General features: G+C 54.1%; 4 protein-coding genes across 4 annotated transcripts; all 4 read right to left on the bottom strand.

Annotated features, from left to right (window-relative positions):
• Positions 1-10: 10 nt before the first annotated feature.
• Positions 11-1,581, bottom strand: KRP23_3995 (Serine/threonine-protein kinase Nek11; the record flags this gene model as incomplete). Its single annotated transcript, XM_067888908.1, has 2 exons — positions 11-60; positions 1,029-1,581. 2 exons carry the CDS (start codon positions 1,579-1,581, stop codon positions 11-13), a joined length of 603 nt encoding a protein of 200 aa, XP_067748113.1.
• A 3,403-nt stretch (positions 1,582-4,984) lies between these two features.
• Positions 4,985-7,102, bottom strand: KRP23_3994 (Polycystin-2; the record flags this gene model as incomplete). The annotated part of the gene is made up of 1 exon (XM_067888907.1): positions 4,985-7,102. One exon carries the CDS (start codon positions 7,100-7,102, stop codon positions 4,985-4,987), a length of 2,118 nt encoding a protein of 705 aa, XP_067748112.1.
• A 2,679-nt stretch (positions 7,103-9,781) lies between these two features.
• Positions 9,782-11,715, bottom strand: KRP23_3993 (uncharacterized protein; the record flags this gene model as incomplete). The annotated part of the gene is made up of 2 exons (XM_067888906.1): positions 9,782-9,831; positions 9,897-11,715. The coding sequence occupies 2 exons, from the start codon at positions 11,713-11,715 to the stop codon at positions 9,782-9,784; spliced, it is 1,869 nt and encodes a 622-aa protein (XP_067748111.1).
• A 702-nt stretch (positions 11,716-12,417) lies between these two features.
• KRP23_3992 (uncharacterized protein) lies at positions 12,418-13,213 on the bottom strand (the record flags this gene model as incomplete). The annotated part of the gene is made up of 2 exons (XM_067888905.1): positions 12,418-12,482; positions 12,544-13,213. The coding sequence occupies 2 exons, from the start codon at positions 13,211-13,213 to the stop codon at positions 12,418-12,420; spliced, it is 735 nt and encodes a 244-aa protein (XP_067748110.1).
• Between the last annotated feature and the right edge of the window lie 1,679 nt (positions 13,214-14,892).

The raw sequence follows: 14,892 nt of genomic DNA, 5'->3' as shown, positions 1-14,892 counted from the left end.
AGCCTCACGCTCATTCACCCTCAAGAATCGAGAGCGTGACGAGCATGTCTCGAGGCCAAGCTTCCAAGCAGAGCCCCCTCAACGAATGGAGACTCCATCCGGCCCCGGGAAAGAGACTTCATGTAGCTCATCGTGGCAGTGCTTCTCGGAGGCATCTCTCGTGGACAGACCCTGGATTTGCTCTCGCTGTGGATCCATCTTGCTCGACGCAACAATTTGCGAACCCATCTTTTCCGGCGTTGTTACATGGTGCGAGAGTGCACACGATACGGACCGGCCCATCAAGACTATCCGAGGTTCAACTCAACTCGACGCCACACGCGCGTTAAACACGCTAAAGGCGGTTGTCTCCACGTCTGACGAAGAGAGCGGAGAGCTTGGAGCTCTCTCTATCTGCACGCTGATATCGTCACCACCAAGGACGACTGCGAATGCCTTCAATTCAACTTTATTATCTTGACACATAACATACTATCTCGTCCTTACTCCTTACTTCGCGCGGCACGCTTTATCAATTGCCGCGTGCCGTCCTCAATTCACTTTTCTTCATACTTTGGTTCACCTTTTGGTTCACCGTTCAACCGCGATGAGGCTGCGTTCGGTGCGCGCCGTCGCCAGCATAGCGGGGTGCTCCAGCACTTCCTTCATACTGCCGAGTCGCCTGGCTGGATCCACCGTGAGCATCTTTGCGAGCAGATCCATCGTCGCCGCTGAGAAGTTGCGATCCATGTTCCAGAGCTTCAAGACGCCTTTGCACCCGACCGCCTTGACGAGCTCGAACCCTCGGCACTCCGGGTACGGCAGTTGCAACAGCGGTGACCCCGTCAACAGGAAGAAAAACACTGCACCGAGCGACCACACGTCGGCGCGCTTGGGGTCGTACCACGTCCCGCTCACGGCTTCGGGCGCTGTGTAGTGCAAGTTGCCAACCACTCGCTCGCGCGTGGGCTCTGTAGCTCGGATGGTGCTCGCTCCGAAGTTGCAGATCTTGGCTTCTCGGTTCGGGCCAAGGAGGATGTTCTGCGGACACAAGTCGCGGTGGGCGATTTTCTTCTCGTGGAGGTAGCGCAGCCCCTTTGCAAGCTGCAAAACCCAGCGACGCGCTTCCTGTTGCGGGACTCGCTCCCTCGGCTCGGGGCCCAACGCGCCTCTGCTTTCGAGCTCCGAGAAGAGGTCTCGGTGCGGACAGAACTCCATGATGAGGCGGAAGGACTCGCTCTCGACGCTCGTGGCGTAGTAGCGGATGAGGTAGCGACGCCCTTCCAAGACACTGCGGTCGGTGGGCTCGTGCACTGTCGAGAGCAGCTTCTGCACTGCCCGCCATTCTTGCCACGTGTGGAGACCACCGCCGCCATTGCGCTCCGAGTCCAGCGTGAGCGGCCGCACTTTGACCGCTACTGTTACCATTCCTTTGTCGATGCCGACGACGTCAGGTGGCACCTCCATGGACCCCACGTGGACTTGACCGGTCAGTCGTCGTGCGAGGTGCACGCGCGTGGACCCGGACGACGTGCGCGTGCGATCTCGGTCGGATATGGACGACTCGGAGGACCGCTGCTGCAGCGGAGACCGTGCGGCCATGAGCCAACCACGTCGATCGGTTGTCAAGTGGCTTGAAATGCCTGCTGCGGAGCCGGTCGCGAGCTGCTGCTGCTTGTCGCTCTCGAGCTCAGTTCTCAAGTGAAGAGACCGCTGCGAGGCGCGCGGCTCGAGAGAGAAGACGAGGCTTACGATCCCACGGCCGCCGCTCGGCCGTGATAGAGTGAATGGATTGGGGCTCAATGGCGGGCAGCGCCTACTCCATCGGACTCGGTTGGTCATTTTCTCACCCGCAGAAGCGCCAAGCTGGACAATGGAGAGAGACGTCGGTGGCCTCGTTTCTGACTGGCAGACAACCATCGCGCCGAGCTGCACCTGCTATCTCGGAAGAAGCTTCAAGACTGCTTCAGGGGCCCAAGCACAGGTGGGGCTCGCCACGAAATATTGCACACGTCCTGCACCGAGATGGTGCACCAGCAGCCAACAACCACCGTTACGGGCGCAGCAGCGCGACTCCGAATTTTTAGTTGCCGAGGATTGACCATTACACTTTAGCATGGCATCCTAGCATAGCGCCGGTAGGTGGCCGGCCATACATGTACCTGTGCAACGATCTGCTACGTCAGACGAGGATACGTATTCGTAACGATTGGACGTTTAAACCTGTGTATAGGCAGGAAAACCGTCGTCTAGACTGTATGCCGCATAGTGGTAAAGTAACTTCTGCAGTTGAGTCCACCCTACCGTACAGCATATCTGTATCGTGCATTTCGGGGAGCATCACTGCGTCGCTTGGTGATCCCGAGCCGTTTCGCGCCGGTGTTCTCGAAAGTGTACCACCGCCAGTTGCGTTATGGTCTCCACCCGCTTGCTCAGGCACCAAGTTGGGCCCCGTCGGCTGCAGGCTCGCAGTGAATAATTTTTCAGTGCTGGTCACGGCCATCGCCTTGGCCAGCGAGGATCCTCTGCCATTGACTGGGGCCTTTTTTCGAGTTGCAGCAGCTGCTGCGTGTTGGCCCTTTTGACTCGATCCGCTGGGCTGCCGCCGAGGACGTCGCGCGTTGTTGACCTGCGTCGTCATCAAGCGAGTCGTCGGCGAGACACCTCAGTGGGACCGGGGCTTGAGACAGCAATGCTAAGTCAAGGCACGAGGCAAGGCCAGCACGCTGCAGGTTGGGCCGAGCCGCTCCTTTGGCGGGTAAATGCCAACGTTGGCAACGACTGGCTGCGGATTCCTGATTCACCCGCGTCCAACCTTCGTCAAGACCAGTCGTCCCGGAAAGGCGGACAGACGAGGACACTTTGCGAATCCAAGGCGAACAGCTTTTAATCGAGCCGGGGCGATAGCCACTTGAAGGCAGCGTGGGTATCGAATGACGAGCGCAACTTGCTTCAGTAACTATAATGTGCACTGTATTTTAAGAATTTCCGGTCCCTGCAGCAATTGCTATTGCTGCCGACTGACCACCAAAGCCTCAACTCGATACTCGCCTTTCGCAGCGACGATATTCAACATCGCCAACTGAACAACCGCCAAGGCCCTTTCTGGTTGTGCTGCGGTATGTGAGGTCGTTGTACACGTGCAGACCAGAGTCACTGCGGCGAATATCCCAATACTCCGTCGAGCGCGCGCGCACTGGACGAATACTGCCGGCGGACGTCTCTGGCACAAATGGTGCTGGTCTGCTGCGGCACCCCATTGCCAGCGATCTTGACCCTCCAGCTTCGAGGACAATGAGCACAATTAGCCTGGATTCGACACGCAGACATGGTGACGCTCATCACGATGAAAGAGGCGAAAGCGTGTTTCTCGGGAGCCCCGGTTTATCGTGTGGCTGTGCCGCCGTTGCGACACTTGCTGGACATCGTGGTGGGGGAGTGCTGGGTCTTTCCGATCCCGTTCCTCGTTGTGTTTGGGTGCTCCTGTTCTTGAGGCGATTGGTGCGTGATTTGCACCGTCGGACGGGACGAACTGAGTGCCGTCCGAGATGGTTCGCACACGTCGCTCATGTTAATCTACCCGGTTTACCACGCCCTCTTTCTCGTCGCCCCTGCGGTCATCCAGCGACTTTTGCTGCTTCCTAGGGCGAGTCTCGCGCTCAAAAATGCACTCGTGGCATATGGATCGCACTTGGACGACCGACTACCGGAAGAAGTACTCGGAAGTAGTTTTCACCGTGGACGGGTTCGACGCACCTTTACACCAGACGGTAAGTTCATATCCATGGTGCTTCCCCAAGCTGTTGAGATACTTAACGTTGTCCTTCCATTCCATGATGCCGAGGAATCGAGTGACGAAAGTGGGAAGGATTCGACTGACGATCTCGGATGAAATATGCTTCGGCTGCTATCAGCGAAAGGAGTTGTGGTCCACATTCCCGCAGTCCCATCGCCCTACGATTGACATCGCTCCGGTCTTGGGATCCATTTCACACAAGCAACGAGAGTGGTGGTGAGGGGAGAAAGGTAGAAACCAAAGCTGCACGTTTAGGTGGGGCTGATTGCTCTCGGTAAGTCAAGGGAATTGGTCCAGAGTCATTAAGAAGGTTGTCTTGTGGGGGCCGTAAAGAATGGGAGCATTGTGGCTGATCTCTCACTAAGAGCACGACAGACGTCAGGAAATTTGGTCAATCGGCGTGAAGTGTCTACCTAGTAACGCCACCGTGCTGGACACTTCATTCAAGCGTCCCCCGTTACTCCAAGCAAGTGACCCCGTCTGCTGTTTGAAGCCCGTAAACGAAACACTCGCGCCGTCAATCAAACGCTGCAGCTCTTCTTCAACAAAGACCTCCTAGCGTGCACGCAGTGCATCATGTACACGGCGTACAGCAGAAACTACCCAATCGCGTGTTCTATCCCGGCTCGAGAAACGTGGCTGATGCTCACTTGCTTGAAGCCCGAATGCTGGAAATTTGCTAGTTCAGTTTATTTTGTTGACGGGGCTGCACAAATTTGTGGGTTTCGATTCTCCACGTCGACGTTGTTCCGAATTGCATTCGTGTTAGAGACTCACGCGTCTCAAGCTAGCGGGTGGCTTACTTTTTTTCCGGCAGGGACCCGTGCGTAGAAGTTTTGGGCAGCGGGAGCATGGGGGACATTAGTTTTGTTGTTGCACGAGGTAGTTCGGAATGTACTGCGCAGGGTGGCATTCGATGAATACTAGTACGACTTTGGAACCCGAAGTTCGGCTTGTGACTGTGTAAACGCACCCCCCCCCCCCCCCCCCCCCCCACTTCTAACTACATAGGTATCTGATTGAATCCATTAATGTCGGATAGTTTGGAGAAGTTGTAGCCTTGGCAAGTGCAGGGTAGTGAAAAAGTAGCTCAATGCGATTTGTGTGCACAGCACATACTGGCTTACTTGAGCGAAAGTCTATGAAGGGATCAAACGCGTCTACGAAGAGGAAATTGGTGTCGTGCTAATGTAAAGATGAAGTCATGTTCTACTTACTCTCAAGGTGAGCCAATACGAGTTCCAGCTTCCGTTCGAGTGCTGCCATGCGCTCATTGAGTTGCTGTACATCAGTATTGGTGAATCGTTCGCACGGTCGATCCTCTCCAAGCGCAGCCTCCTCCGATGCCCTTCTGTCTGAACTTGCAGTGTGCTTTTGCTTCTTCCGTTGTCTCTTGGACAGCTTTCGCTCCTCTTCTGCGTCCTTGTCTTCATCAACGAGAGGCAGCAAACCGTGCAGCAAATAGTCGATGGTTGCCTCAGCTTCTTCGTCCGTCACGTGCGCGCTGAAAAACATACTTTGAAGCTTCAGCGATGTGAGGATGAGAGGAGTTTTGGTCTGCTCCTTCTCTCCTGCAACGTGCTCGAGCGCTTCAAGCACAGCTTCCAGTACATCCGGACGGATTCGGCCTTGGAACACCACCTCTCGCCTCAACAGGTCACGACTGTCAAGCTCGTCGGTCTGCCAGCGAGATAATCGGTGACGCTTTTGACGACACCCGCGACTAGGGACATCGCAAAGCCACAGCAGCATGTCGTACGTGGCAATTCGGACCATGCGTCCCATGGAGGTGATGGTCTTGTCGTTGTAAGCCTCCTCGCTGACCTCCTCGTACGTGTCGAGCACGATCGCGAGCATCATGTTGAGCAGAATGAGGTTGGATACGATGAGGTACCCCCAGTAGTAGATAATGGACACGGGCACGATGAGCCCCTCGACAGCCGAGTAGTCAAAGTTGCCGAACAGAATGTTGATGCACGACTCCAGCGATCCCTTGATGCTGGAGAACTCGTCTGCTCGATCGCCAAAGATGAAGTGTCCGGACAGCGCAAAAGTCACGACGACGATCATGAACACGACGAGGAACGAGGCGAACTTGTGCAGCGAGCTCGAGATGGTGTGAGACAACACGTTGAGTCGTGGGTGGAACCGGAACGTGTCGAGGATGCGGATACCTAAGAACAAGATCGTCACCGTGGCAAGGATCCGCAGGACGGTCGTCAGGCGGCCGATGTGTTCCAGCGATGAAATGATGCTCGCCAAACTCTCAGCCATAACGTCGTCGGATGCCCAGTCGGCAGAGGCGGACGAGAACGACGCAATGTTGGTCCGGAAGCTCGAACTGCTCGTGGTGCTGACGATCAAGCCCCAGACCACGTAGAAGGCCACGACGAGGACCGTCGCCGCGTAGTCCACGAAGTGCCAGAAGTTCTTCAAGTGCGCTCCGAGGTGTCGTCGGTTCTGCCACAGCCTCACGAGTTGGCCTGCCAGAACCAGCACGAAACACACTCCGAAGGTGGCATCAGCGACAAAAGCTCGGGTTTTCAAGTACGGGGCGGAGATAGCCCCCGTGCTCGAGGAAGAGAGGTTAATGAAGCCCCCTTCCTGGAACTCGAGCGTCAACTTGGTGACGCCGTACGAGCTGATCTCTCCGTTGTACGTGACGATGGTCACCTCGAGCGTCTCGGTCGAGTCGTCGAGCCACGAGCCCGACTCCTGCAGACTCTTGATGTAGTCGACCGCGTCGGTCGAATTGAGCGTCACGCTCATCAGCGTCGTGTTGGTCACCGATTCCTCTGTGTTGAAGCATGTTGGGTAGATTTCGCGCAGGAATTTCTGGTTGTCGCAAGACTCTTGAGCTCCGTACGTGGTGGCGAGCTGGATGGCCCCCAACACTTGGTTGTGCAGGGCGATGCGTCCCCATTGGCCCACGGGCAGGTCGTTGCTGTTGTAGTCCTGCGTCACGAACACACTTGGCACTAGCGTGAGCTCGAGCCACTGGAACACGTCGCTCATGTTTTTGATGTTGTAGAAGAGCATGGGCGAGCCGCTCCATTGCGTCGCCGCAGCTGCAAGAGTCGTTGACAACGCGTTGTTCTGTTTGTAGAGCCCCGACGCCGGAATGTGCACGACCAGCACCAAAATGTAGAAGATGAAGTAGAGCATCGGGAGAGGCACGCGCAGCACTGCACGCGTGAGTTCCCGGTCGTGACGCAACGCTTTGAGGCCGTCGCTGGCAATGAGAGACTTGTCGTTCGTCTTCTGAGACTCGAGCATCGCTGGGGAATCGGCATGTTGCCAACCTTCATCGACGTGCTGCAGCTTCATTGTGGGAGTAAGGAGGTGGAATGGAGAATGGAGGAGGTGGCTCTGCTGTCACTGCCGTCCACTTGGTATTTGCTGATGGGTACAGTTGACAGACACAAGTGTCCATCTGATTAGGGAGATATCACACATCTTCGCTTACACTCATGTGAGCCGGTCTTATTTTTGACAAACCTTTGTGCCGAACGGAAGCTTGCAACGATTTTAGAGGCACTGCCACATGGTTCACCTTATCACAACATTGCATTCGTTGTGAATTAATTCCCAGGATGTCGACCCTATGACAAGCGATTGTGTGCATGAACTTGACTTCCGATAGGATCCAGTCATCACCGCTACCGTCATGGAGTCTCTCTTTGCATCCACGCAAACCTGAAGGAAAAGTCAGAGCCTGCAAGCAAGTTAGCTTGGTGCTTTTCACTTCCATCCGCAGTGCATCGCTTACCGTAGTGCTCGAGTGGGAACCCCACTGCAAAGATAAAACAAGACGCCACTTTCCCCTGAATGAGCGCTGCGTGGGTCTCCAACACAAACGCGATCTGGTACAACGTCGACACTGAAAACCGAGACGCCACGATCGTGTGCAGCGCCAACAATGACACGAACTGGAACGCAGCAGATAGTACGATTACGAGCATCCGATCAACGAACAAAGTGGCGTCGTGTACATTGCGAGCCTCAGGGTAGAATACTCGGTTGGGCAGTGTCTGCAGCGCCGCCATGTAGACCATGTACATGACCGGAATGATGCACTGCGTGTACGCGATGAGGCCAAGATACTCGTTGTTGAACAGAAGCTGGAGCGTCTGGTTCACGACTCGCGTATTCTGCTTTCGAGAGGCGAGGAGTACGTCGCTGATGACGGAGCTCTGGGGCAAAACCAGCGATCGCAGCTTGAACGATGTATCCAAAACTTGACCGACTTTAGGTGGAGTGAAGGCCCTAACAAATGTTGGCGGGGTCGGATGGAAAGCGTCTGGATCGATATTCTCCGCCGTGTTAACGCGGTTAGTGATGGTACCTTTGTTGGTGCATTGTATCGCGTCGGTAGTTCGGACGCGATTTCTTCCGAGTTTTTCGAAACGAGTGCTTAAGCGCCCCCCAACACTTGGAACTGCAAGTAGAAGGCGTTGAAAAAGTTTTCCTCGAGGCATTGCGAAGTCAGTAGCAGGACGAGTTGGTCCCGCGATTGTTGCCATTGCGTACCTCGCCTTTAGCTGCGCTACGCTTACGACCATCTTCGACACTCTACGCTCGGTACTGTAGATCGTCCTAGCCGCCAAAGCGTTTAATATGGCTGAGTTCTCCATCGAGAGCGTGAGTTTTTCTCCCGAGAATAAGCGAATCTGTCTTAAATCGGCTTGGTCGAGTTGTCCTGGAGTCTCAATCAGCTTTAGCGCCACCAGTAATGGGCTTAGCTTTCTTCGAGAGTCGAGCTTAGGTGCTGTTGCATCTTGTGCGTTTTCAGCCATCCAGAAACTTCGTGCAAATGCAGCTCGACGCTCCATCCCTTTCAAAGACAGCGTCAACAGCAGACAGTTCACCACCACAGAGATAGCCGACATGGCCAGCGAATTGGCACTTCGCATACAAAGAACCGCGTACATGGCATCGAAGAAATCGATGCTGAAGACAACAACTTCCGGTAGACGGTCCTCAAGATGAGATCCATGGGCCACCATGACGTTTTTTAGCGCGAGACTTACTCCTGGCAACAAGACGACCAGCAGTCGCTGAATACTGATTGGCGAGACGACGAACAGAGCGTGATACGCAGGATAAATCGTCATTGTCGAGGTCTGAGTGGATAACAATGTTAGATATCGCTCGAGATGGAACGCACCGTCTTCAATCTCGCGCAAAGTTTTGAATCCCACGACGCAAACCAGAGCGACAGCAACAATCGTGAGAAGTACTGGGCCACCGAGTACAGTGAGGAATGGGATGGGGAAAACCCAAAACTGAGCCACCATGATGTCCAGAGCTGTAGCAGCAGCTGAGCAGCCACAAGACAGCCCGATGATGCGTCCTCGGGTGAGAGGGACGCCAGGTATCCACGCTTTGGCCTCTGCCATGACTCCAAGGAGGATCAGCACCACCATCGCCGCATGCCGAATCCAGAACACGTAGTTTGCGAGAGCTCCGTCCGTTGCTGGCCGTAATGGGAGACACTCTGCCAGCAAAACCATGAACATTGTGGGAAGTGGCATCGCTATACAGACAATTAAAACTCGAGCGGGTGACGCCCGTTGACAATATTCCTCGAAAGCCAGCATCCGTTCGACCGAATACTGTCCGCAGTGGCTCGTTTGGACTTGTTCCCAGAAGTTGTAAAGTAGTGTGAGATATCTCCCCGAAGTCGTAATTGCCACTTGAATGCGACTGGGAGATCGTTGAATACGAGGAATGTGCTCAACCGACCGAGTATTTGGCGTCACAGCAGAGCCCCTTACCATCGAGCCGAGACGATAATTCCACGTTGCAAACTTGGCCTGAATGACGTAAACGTCCTATTATTAATATGCCAATAAAAATGCCGTTTTCTTGTCGTAGTGATAGAGGTCCTGCGCAGTGTTATCCGCACTGTACTACGGAATGTATTTATGATGCTCAGGAGGGCCTTAATTCACATTTTTCAAGTGTATACTTTACTGTCTTGAGCATTTTCATCACGGAGATCGTTCAAGGTGGAGGCTTGTGGACCCAGTCAAACTTGAACGAGAAGTCAACACCTGCAGTAGAAATATCAAGCAGTCAGAATACTGGTAGTTAAACAACGAAAGCGCAGCAGTTCTACCATAGTGCTCCAGCATGAAGCCCACTGCAAACAAGAGCCACGTAGCGAGTTTGCCTTGGACGAGTCGCGCGTGGGTTTCCAGAACGAACGCCACTTGGTACAGTGTGGAGACCCCAAAACGAGCCGCAACGAGAAGGTGGAGGCCGATCAAAATTGCGGTTTGAAGCCCCACAAAAACCGCGATGACAGTGAATCGCTGAGCCAGTCCGTCGGGGTGATTCAGATCGTGTCCGCTCAAGTAGAAAACGCGGTTGGGCATTTCCTGCATGATCAACATGTACGCCATGTAGATCGTGGGGGTGATACACTGCGCGTAGGCGATGAGGCCTAGATACTCGTTGTTGAATAGCAGCTGCAGTGTCTGGTTCACGGCCACCGTGTTCTGCTTCCGAGTCTCCTTCAAAACGTCATTTATGACAGGATTGTCGGGCATGAGCAGCGGAAGTAACTTCAGAGACGTCGCCAGCTTCGTAGACACAGCAGTCAACTCGGCCAACCTCCGCGAGGAACCTAAATGACTTAGTAACCAACGAGCCGACTGGTTTTGAGTTGGAGTAAACTCTGTTGGAGGATCAGCTAGAGCTGACACTCGTCGGGATGATCCAGCCCCCATTTGAGCAGATACCCGTCGAGATGATCCTCCCAGTTGCATTGAAATGATCCGAGCTGAGCCTGCTTGGCCGGATGTTTGGCGTGAGAATTGCTCAATTTGACTTCCTGGGCTTGGAGTGCTTGATCCGAGCTGGCGTGACTCCCTTCGTGACGGTGACGAAGAGAGTTTGCCCAACTCATTTGGCGTTGTATCGTTCTCAAAGCTGTCAGCGTCGGATTCCTCGTCAGCGTCCGTGTCCTTCTGCTGGCTAAGTCGCTCTTTACTATCCAAGCGGAAGCCGAGCGAGTTGCTAAGCCGCGTGCCAATTTGAACACTGAATCGCTTGCCTGCCTCTGGAATTAATCTTGCAGCAGCTCGCAGCCTTTGCATGAACTGCGACGGCTTCTTCATAGCAAGCGAAAAGTGTTCGGCACTTAGGTCCGGGCCGCTCATAGCTGTTGATGAGAACCGAGATTTGCGCCGGGCCATAGATCGGAGACCCGTGGGTCTTCGCTCGTTGTTGTATACGCACCGAGCAGCGAGGGCAGCCAGCAGATTCTTGTTGTCCTCGGACACATTGTGCTCTGCGCAGGAAAGCAGACAGATTTGACGCAGCTCGGCTGGGTCAAGCTGACCGGGCAGCTGGAGAAGCTGCAGCGTTGCTTGGAAAAGCGTCCCGAGCGAGTCTTCGTGCGTTTCTGCTGGAGGTTCAACTCCGAGGGCGCTCGCACTAAGCCTTTGCAGTAGATGTCTTCGCTCCTGGATGGCACGGTTCGCTAGGGCAACGCGTGACCGTCGATTCATTCCGTGAAGCGCGAGCATCATGTCGACCACGTTCATTGTCACGACAACCGCTACCATCTTGAGCGAATTGGTGCTGCGCATACAGAGCGCGGAGTAGAGCGCGTTGAAAACGTCGACGGTGAACACAATCACCTCTGGCAATCGGTCTTCCAAGTGAGCTCCGCACGCTGCTAGAATATTTTTCACGGCAATGTTAATCACCATCAGCAGCGCCACGAGATAGGGCTGGACGAAACTAGGAGCGACAAGGAACAGCGCGTGGTAGCCTGGGTAAATGGTGATGAGGGAACCTTGGGCGAATATCAGCATAAAGTACCGCTGAAGGCGGAAGTCTGCGTCCGGAATCTCTCGAAACACGCCTCGATCGAGCACCAGGCATGTGATACCAGTGCATACGACAACTATCACGGGAGACTGCAGCATATTCAAGAACGGAACCGGGAAAATCCACACCTCGGACACAAGATAACCCAGTCCGGTTGTCACTAAAGCGCTGCACAGCGTGATCCCGACTATTTTTTGCGTCGTGAGCGGGAGTTCTGAGAGCCACGCCTTGGCCTGCATCAACCCGCTGAGCATCGTCAGCCCCAGAACGAGAAGATGGCGCATCCAAAACATGTAGTTCGCACTCGACCCGTCGGCAGATGGACGCAAGGGCAAGTACGCAGCCAGCACCACGAGTAGCAACGGAGACAAGGGCGTCAGCATGCACACCGCCGCAACGCGAATCGGAGACACCCGCTGGCCGTATTCCTCCAGCGCCAGCATCCGTTCCACCGAGTATTGGCCGCAATGACTCACCTGAAGTCTCTCCCAGAGGTTGTACAGCGGTCCGAGCGAATTCCCGAACATCTTCATGGTGCCGACAACAATTTGACTTTGTTGGCGTTCATGAGGCGGACGTGGTAATGTAACCGGACGGACATCCACAGGAACCACCACGACCCCCCGCTTCCTGGGCATGTCGATTCCCCAGCGCAATGATACCAAGACCTCAGGTTGAGCTGCTGGGTTAGCCTGGATGTTTGTGTGTCTCCTCCACTTGGCGGACGCGAACAGCAGAGCATGCTATTCCTGTTGGGCTGTCAGAAGACAGTTTTTCGCCGCTATGTTTGACTTTAGGATTTAACTGGATGCGCCGTCCGGTGGGTTCGTGGCCATCCACGCAAACTGGAAGGTGAAGTCGGTGCCTGCACACGAGCGAGAAGAATTAGACGACTTGTTGGCGTGAATGAGTTCTAGGAGCATTACCATAGTGCAGGAGCGTGGATTGTACAGCGAAGACAAGCCAAATGAGAAGACGACCTTGTAGGAAGAGGAACTGCGTCTCCAATACGAAAGCCACTTGGTAGATGGTCGAGACACCGAAGCGCTTTGTCACAAACACTTGCAGCGCCACCAGTGTCCCAAACTGCATCGCAGCCAGAGCTCCGATCACAGCCATCCGTTCGTTGAATTCGTGTGGGTCGCCGAAGTAGCGATAATGCGTTGGATAGTACGAATGGTTCGGCAAGGCTTTCAACAGAGGCATGTACAGCAAGTAGATGACTGGGATGAAGCACTGAGTGTACGCGATGAGCCCGATATATTCGTTGTTGAAGAGCAGCTGCAGCGTCTGCTTGACTGCCTTGATATTTTGCCTTTGCGGCTCCTCCACCACGCTACTGATGACGGGGTTGCTTGTCCGCACAGCGGGCTGTAGCTTAATTGAAGCAGCTAATCCTTCACAAGGCGCGGGTGATCTCAGTGAACTTCGAGTTGGAGAAGAAAATGCACTGCCTAGTCGGCTACGAAGGCTCGTTTTGAAGCGCGAGTTCATGGTTGGTACAACAGTCACAGCCGCATGCAGTCGTTGGAAAAGCTTGGAGCGAGGTCTTGATGACACTACGAAGCGAGAAAAACTAAGAGCTCGACCTTCCATTGCTGCGGTGGCGTACTGCGCCTTCATCTGGCCTATAGAAACTGTACGAGGCGTAAGACGGTCGTTATTGTAAACGCTGCGAGATGCCAAAGATTCCAGTAAAGCAACGTTGCCCCCCGAGAGTTGGTGCTGCATGCCAGACAGCAAGCGAATATCGCGTAGTTCGGCCGCATCAAGTTGGTCAGGCCTCTGCAGCAATTTCACAGTAACCATGACCAGTGTGCTAAACGATTCCGAGTCACCAGGACATTGCAATGCCAATGGAGCAGGCCCCATTCGCTGTTGCTGGAACGGCGAGCCGTGAAAAGACCGACACGCCCTGGCCATCTGAGAATGGCGATCCATCCCGTAGAGAGTCATCAAAACGACAAACATGCTGAGTGCCACCGTCAGCACGACCATTTTCATTGAGTTGGCGCTGTGCATGCACAGTACCGAGTAAATGGTGGCAAAAACATCAATAGTAAACACGATCACCTCCGGCAAACTGTCTTCGAGGTGTGATCCCAGAGCTGTTTGGAGATTTTTCAATGCTAGATTCAACGCTGGAATCGTCAATACAACTAGAAGCTGCCAAACCCCGTCCAACGCAAGAAATACGGCTTGATATGCTGGGTAAATGCCCAGTAACGCAGCATGAACAGAAGTCAGCAACAAAAATCGACGTCCACGGAATTCTCCGTTCTTTATACCCTCCATCGGATGAGGCCCCAGCGCTGCCCGACTAGCTACAGCCCAGATACTAAACATGAGCGGCGCCCCCGCCACTACCAGGAGAGGGATAGGAAACACCCACAACGTTGCGATCAAAATGTTGAGCGAAGTGTACACGCTGGCGCTTCCGATTGCCACCACCGCCACCTTCTTCATTGATAATTTCAACTCTGGGATCCACACTTTAGCTTGGCTCATAGCACACACGATGAGAATTATCCCCATCATAGTATGCCGAATCCAGAAAACGTAGTTGGCAAGGGCACCTTTCTCGACAGGTTGCAGTGGTATACACTCCGTCAAGACGATGACGAGCAAAGGCCCTAAGGGGAACACAACGCACGTGGCCAGAACTCGTGCAATCGATGATCGCTGGCAATATTCATCGAATGCTAGCATTCTCTCAACGGAATACTGTCCGCAGTGACTAACATCGAGACGTTCCCAGAAATCAGCAAGCGAATACCCAAAAAAGTGAAATTCTGATGTCAAATTGCTGGGCTGTTTGGGGATGGCAGGTGGTGACTCGTGGCTGGGTGTGAGCGTATTCTTCAAAGTTTTTATTTGATCGTTTGGTCCATTCACCAAGATAGTTTCTCGGCCGGATCCATTCATGCTGTTCGGTGGACGAGGAACTTCCTGTGGTATTTCTCGAAGCAAACTGCTGTGGCGTGGCTGAGAATCGGGCCTCGTGGTACTGTCTCCTTTGTCCTGAGGGTCGGTCCCATCATACGGAGCTACCGTACCTCGACCAAGTGATTGTAGTAGTGTGGTAATTTGTAACGGATGTAAGACACTGCTGCTTCTGCGTGATCCACCTCCCGTTTCTGACTGTTGTGGCACACTAGAGCCATGCTCACTGCTGGATATGACGCCATTGCACGGTCGTACTGTCAGAGACTTCAACGGTGAGCTGACTCCTCGCATCCCGTCAAGAGCACCACTACTTCGATGGATACGTGATA

This window comes from Phytophthora ramorum (assembly GCF_020800215.1).
Source record: "Phytophthora ramorum isolate Pr-102 chromosome Unknown Phyram_PR-102_s0003, whole genome shotgun sequence".
Taxonomy (NCBI): Eukaryota; Oomycota; class Peronosporomycetes; order Peronosporales; family Peronosporaceae; genus Phytophthora; species Phytophthora ramorum.
The sequence above is the reverse complement of the archived record's forward strand: the minus strand, read 5'-3'. Positions and strand labels throughout refer to the sequence as shown.